At 47.3% G+C, this 6,000-nt stretch overlaps 1 protein-coding gene across 2 annotated transcripts in view; it reads left to right on the forward strand.

The window, feature by feature from the left end:
• Nucleotides 1–710, forward strand: part of SH2B1 (SH2B adaptor protein 1) — a 74,726-nt gene extending 74,016 nt beyond the window's left edge. For both annotated transcript variants that reach the window (XM_029607115.1, XM_029607114.1), the window contains exon 10: nt 550–710. In XM_029607115.1, coding sequence (XP_029462975.1) covers nt 550–568 — 19 coding nt within the window. In that variant the 3' untranslated portion in view covers nt 569–710. The remainder of the gene's footprint in view (nt 1–549) is intronic.
• Nucleotides 711–6,000: the final 5,290 nt, after the last annotated feature.

The following is a 6,000-nucleotide window of genomic DNA, read 5'->3' on the forward strand; positions in this document are numbered from 1 at the left end:
GAAATCCCGGCTGGGGGTTGCAGGTGCCTTCATAAACTCTGCAGGCAGCAACTCCGATTAATAGTGTGATCTTAATTCATCCATTTTCTTGAGATTGTTGACCGTTAAAACCAGTCTCTGATAAATTTGAAATGTGTTTTTTTGGTCCTATCTTCTGTGTCATCTTTAATAGTGATGCTGTTATTGTTTAGTCTTGCATCCTCCAGAGCTGGCCTGACTGAGAAAGCCGCTTCTGTGCTCTTTCTGCATCTCCTCGAGCAGGGAAACACAAGATGCCTTTCCCAGAAATGTCCCTGCTGGGGACTGTCAGGCATGTGAGAGAGAACACCAGGCTGATTTTTCTCAGCCAAAGCATGATGTAAAAGGGGTTTGGTGACATGTATGTGTAATACTGTGGTGGTATTGTACAGTTCCCAGATGGGTTCCTTCATAGGGCACTGTCGCTGTAGATGGCTTTTCCTGATTTATGGATCATTGGCACAAGGTGCATCCTTGAACAAACACATGAACTAAAAATGTGTGTGGTTTTGTGTTTTTTTTTTTTCTTAGAACCGAACACCTCTCGTAACCCGCCTCCGCTGCCACCTCACCCCCCATCACGACAGCAAAGCCTAGAAGGCTCCCTCCAGCCCTCATGGTACATCCTCAATACCTCTCCACCTGGAGCCAGCAACTGCTCGGAAGCCCCCATCCCCAGACTTATCCCAGACCCTCCTAGCACTCAGGAAAAGGAGGAGGAGGGGTTGGAGGAGTTGGAAGAAAATTCAGCTGGAATGGTATCTGTGCACCTCCAGCAGCTGCAGCCAGGGGGTGCAAGTCCTGAGGAATCTGGGGATAGCAGCAACCCAGCACTGCGAGCCAGAGCTGTGGAAAACCAGTACGCCTTTGTGTGAGGAGAGCCAGTTGCCTTGTGGGAATAGAAAAGATTCATATTCCTTGCATCACCATTGTATTATTGCTGCTATGAAGAGGAGAGTCAGACAGTGCGTAACACTTCAGGGCTGCATCACTCTCCTAGCCCCAGCCTAAAAGAATATAACTTTTTTTCCTGCTGCATTACTGACATGCAAGAGAGATGATATATAATGCTATACTGCATCACTTTCTATGGGATGTAGTAGTGATACCCACTCTCTTGGAGACTTAAAATCCTCACTGCTGCATCACTAACATATTCAGAGATAGTATAAGGTGTTTTTCTCTCTCCAGAACATTAGTGATGATGTATTGAGGTATTACACTGTCTCTAAAAAGTAATACCAGCATCCCTCTTGTCTTTTGTAAATTTTTTGTGGCTCTTCTAGCAGTGAGAGTAATTTTTGCCTGTTCTGGGATTGACAGGAGGTACAAAGTACTTGGCATGTGTTCTATCCTTGGCTTGCACAGGATGGAATATCGCAGTTCGAGGGTATTCTTTGGCACGGTACTGGAGTGACACAACATTCAAGGTTTTTCTTGGCCTGGGTCTGGACTTGCATAAAGAACTGGGCTTATTCTCTGATTAGATGATACATAACCTTTTGTATATTGAACATGAAGTAGTGATTTGACAGGCTCCTATTCCTTCATGTTCTAGAAGCACCTGTAGCCAGACTGGTTTTAAGGATGGCCACAGTGAACATCCATGAGAAAGTTGTGTACACTGAATCTCATGCATATTCATTCTGGATCTCCTGAAAACCAGCTTGGCTACGGTTCCTCTTGGATTAGGGGACCGCTGTTCTGGAGAGCGTGACCCCTACTTCGATCAGGTGGCAATGAGACTGGTAGCTGGCATGGAGGTGTGAGGTGCTTTGGACATGAAGTTCTTGCCTCCTTGCCCTTCCAGCCTGGATGTGAGACTGCTGTCTGTCCTTTACTTTGCAGTCATTTATTTCTCTAGGGTTGAAGGGTGAGACTCTGCCTTCCTAGTTCTTCAGAACCACTGGACACTTGGTCTTTGAGAAGTATTTTTTTTGTTGTTGCTAAATAAGATGGTGAATCAGATTTAAAAATACAAAGGTTGATAGCTGGTGCCAGTTGGGTGGTAAACTTTAGGCTTGGCCAGCTAAGTGGCACTGTATGACTATTTGGCTATGGTGAGTGCCATCACTTAGCTGGCTGTTTATCCGGCTAGTTAGTTGAATAAGTGAGGGGTGGAATAGTGCTGGGTAAGTGCTGCTTTTCAGCCTTATCTGGATAAGTTTAGTACTGCTATTCAGTTGACCTAAACTTAGAGTATATTCAGTGACATTACTACACCACTAAATATCTGTGCCAAGTTACTCAGATGAGAACATCTGGCTAACTTAGGCAACTGAATGTTAAGCTGAATATGGACCTCACTGAATTCACAAGCAATCAAAAGGGAAAGTTAGTTTCACTTCTTATAGCTAAAAGTTTAAAAATAGATTCTGTGTTCCTCCAGCTCCCCTGTGGCAGATTCAGTTGGTTTATATTGTAAAAATTCAGCCTTGGGCAGGGTCCCTGTTTTTTGTTTTTTTTTTTGTGTGTCCTCCAGTCTCTACTGTTCATCTCTCCAGGAATTTTCATAATCAGTATTAACTCATGGCTCACCCACTCTCTTGTCTGTCTCTAGCCTAGTGTTTCCTAATCCTTTTCCTGGAGGCAGATTTTCAGGATTGCCACAATACATATGCATGAGATAGATTTGCATACATTGGAGACTCTGGATATCCTGAAAACTTGACTGGTTAGGTGTGGCTCCAGGAGAGGGTTGGGAAACACTGCACTAGCCGAATCAATGGGCAGTATTAAGACTGAAGGCTTCTCACTCTCTCTTACTTGTAGTCTGTTCCTAAAACAAGACATTACTGGGAACGTGGTTCCAGTCATGCAGCAATCATAATTTCCTGGTGCAGATTTCTGCTCTTTGGTTCAAGGTCTCGTGATGGAATGTATTGCGTGGAAGATTGTATTGTAAGTGTGGGGTTTTTAATATGTTTATTTTATTGAGATATGCAGTTTAAAAACTAGAGTTGATGCCACCATCAGCTCTTTCACCTCCCAATAAGACAGTGCAAGTGTCAGTCGATCTTTCACTTGCCGTAAGTATTAATATCCTGGAACCAAAAGGGCTGGGAGACTGGATGTAACTTACTAAAACACTACAAAACACCTCACCTACATTCATCCCACATTTCATGCTGAAAAATGTTATATATGTATAAGATTTTTCTCCAATTTCCAACTTAATTCTCCTTTTTAAATTTATTTTTCTACTGTGGATTAGAAAAAAAACCAGATTAGGTACGTTTTTGAAATATTTTATTTTATTTTTTTTTGCATTTGTAAAACTTTATTTACCTTTTAAAATCTATTTCCCTAAAGTCATATCTTTAAATTATTTATTATACATATTGTTGGATTAATCCAGGTTTAGGAAAAGATCTCTTATTGTACAGTGTAAATTCTTCTGTTCTCATTGCAACGTATCGGTTAACAAAATAAAAACACTTAATACAATTATCTGCTGTTGCTGTTTTTCTGGTCTTGAAATGTTTGCAGATTTAAACTTCATTCTTATACCAGCTTCATCATTTTTACGCAGAGGTTTCTAAAATAATTTGCTTTAAAAGAAAATCCATAAAATCTGTCACAATTCTGTTGCTCAAATATGCTGAAAGACCAGTGGTGTACGGAGGGTCTCCAGTGCCGGCAGTTGTACTCACTATGTTGCATCCCTTCCTCCCTCATAGTAATGCTTAAGGTTACGGAAAGTCACTAATACAAACCCCCCAAAATAAATTAACTGACAGACTGTTGTAAATAGCCTCTGGAGCGAAAACTTGCCTGCACTTACAGTGATGGGGCTGGTGCTGCGAAAAGGGGACTTGTGCTAGTAGGGTGTGAAGGTGACTTCACCTTAAAAGTCCTTGGTTAGTCACCCTGGAGGGGTCCATGTAAATAAAATTCCCACCCTCCAACTGGTTAATAAAACATGGAAAATCTTACTCGGCTACTGGTGCCCCAGCGGGTGGGGGAGAGGACCGAAATTTCAAAAGACTAGAGAAAAGGTAATGGGGAGGGAGCCCCTTGAAATAAGTGAGAGAGGAGCGCCATCAAGTTCAGCTTCTCTGAAGCAGCCCCCAGGGACCATTCTGCTGGTGCTTGCTAGTCAGAGCTAGATACTTCACACTAATGAACAGTGTTCGGACACGATAGTTTATTTTCTACAGTACATGTCTCTCTAACTGAAAACAAGTAGTTCCCTGTACATACCAGGATCAGTCCAGACAGTGGGTTATGACCCCCGTCCAGCAGATGGCGTCAGACAAGGCTTCGGAGGGTGCTGACATATCAACCAGTGCACCCTCTGCAGGAGCTCAGTATCTCTCTGACTCCAGCAGATAGGAGTAGGGGAACCTGACGCTTCCCCTGCATGAAGACTAGTTCCTTCAATTGTTTTCTTTCTCTGTGTGTTCTGTTAAGGTTGGATCAAGTTAGTTTATTTAAAAAAAAGTAAAGGGAGGTTGGAAAGTTTGTGTGGCTTGCAGGCAGGGCTGCTCCAGTCACTTCTCCCCTCCTACTCCCCCCCCCTCCCCTCCTTCTTCTTTGGGGTAAGTGGACCTCTTAAATTTGTTTCTGATATTTTTCCCTTTTCAGCTTAGGTGCTGTTTTTGGGGTGGTGCCAGCCTCTCCCCACTTTGCCGCCCACTGCCCAGCGGCCCCGAGACGCTCATTCCCCGGGGCCGCTGCAGCAGGGAGGTGAGATTCCTCTGCTGCCTATCCGGGGCACTCGGGGGTAGCGGAGGTGTGCTTTCCCGCTCCCCACGGCGATTCAACCATCGATTGGCTCGCCCCCCCGGCCGCCTGCGAGCATGCCGCAGCCATCCCGCTGCTCGGCCTGTGGTCAGCCAGGGTCGAGGATTTCCAGAGAGGGCATTTGTTCTAGGTGCCTCCCTGGTGGGGAGGGCACCTCCAGGCCCCTAGACAACTTTTCTTCCCGCGCTTCAGCGCGACTCGGGCAGCGTGGACCGGCCCCTTCGCCGCTTTCAGCGGGAACGGTGGCAATTTTGAATCCTCTGGATCGCGTTTTGCAGCCATCAGGGGAGGAAGAGCAGGATCCCTGTGACAGTCCCCCACCGATCCTGATGCCGGTGACTGCCTTCGGTGCCCAGGGCCCCCTGGATGTCTCCTTGATCGCCGCCCCCCCTTCCCCCAGGTCCCCCCACTTTTCTCCCCGGAGTTCATTATGCTCATGCACAATGCCTACCTGCAGCGCCTGGAGGCTCCCAGGGCGTCCATTCCGGAACCACCTCCCGCCAAGACCCCCTGGTTAGCGGATGCTTCGCAGGGGACCCAGGATACAGCGGGGGGGGGGGGGGCACCAGGGACCTCACATGGGGCCCCCAGGGTCCACTGTGCACCACCCTCGCTGGGAGAGGCGGGCTCTTTCCTGGATCGGGGGGGGATCCCCCGGCTCATCCGGATGATACTCTCTCAGAGGCACAGCTAGATGGAGATGACCCGCGGGTCCTCTGCATCTTTAGGAGAGAGGAGCTTGAGGATCTCATCCCTCAGATACTTCAGGAGTTGGACCTTGATCCCCCACCCGACCCGCCAGGATCCTCTGCTCCAGTCGTCGCTTCATCCGCCAAGAAGGGGGACCCTGTCCTAGGCCTTTCCCACCCATCCCACCTTTCTGCAACTATTGGCCAGGGAATGGGATACTCCCAAATCCTTTCTGAAGGTCGGAAGAGCCATGGAGAAGCTTTATCCCCTCCTGGAGGACTTCCTGGAGTTGCTCAAGGTTCCAAAGGTGGACTAGGCGGTGTCGGCGGTTACCAAGAGGACAACTATTCCGGTTACTGGTGGCAAAGCTCTGCAGGACCTCCAGGATAGAAAGCTGGAAGTTTACCCCAAGAGAGTCTTTGAGGTCTCGGCCCTGGGGATGCGCGCTGCAATTGTAGCTCTCTCGCACAGAGGGCGAGTCTCCGCTGGGTCCAACAGCTACTCACCTCGCAAGTCTTGCCATCCGAGGAAGCGACTCAGGCTGAC

This window comes from Rhinatrema bivittatum, chromosome 6 (genome assembly GCF_901001135.1).
Source record: "Rhinatrema bivittatum chromosome 6, aRhiBiv1.1, whole genome shotgun sequence".
NCBI classification, from domain to species: domain Eukaryota; kingdom Metazoa; phylum Chordata; class Amphibia; order Gymnophiona; family Rhinatrematidae; genus Rhinatrema; species Rhinatrema bivittatum.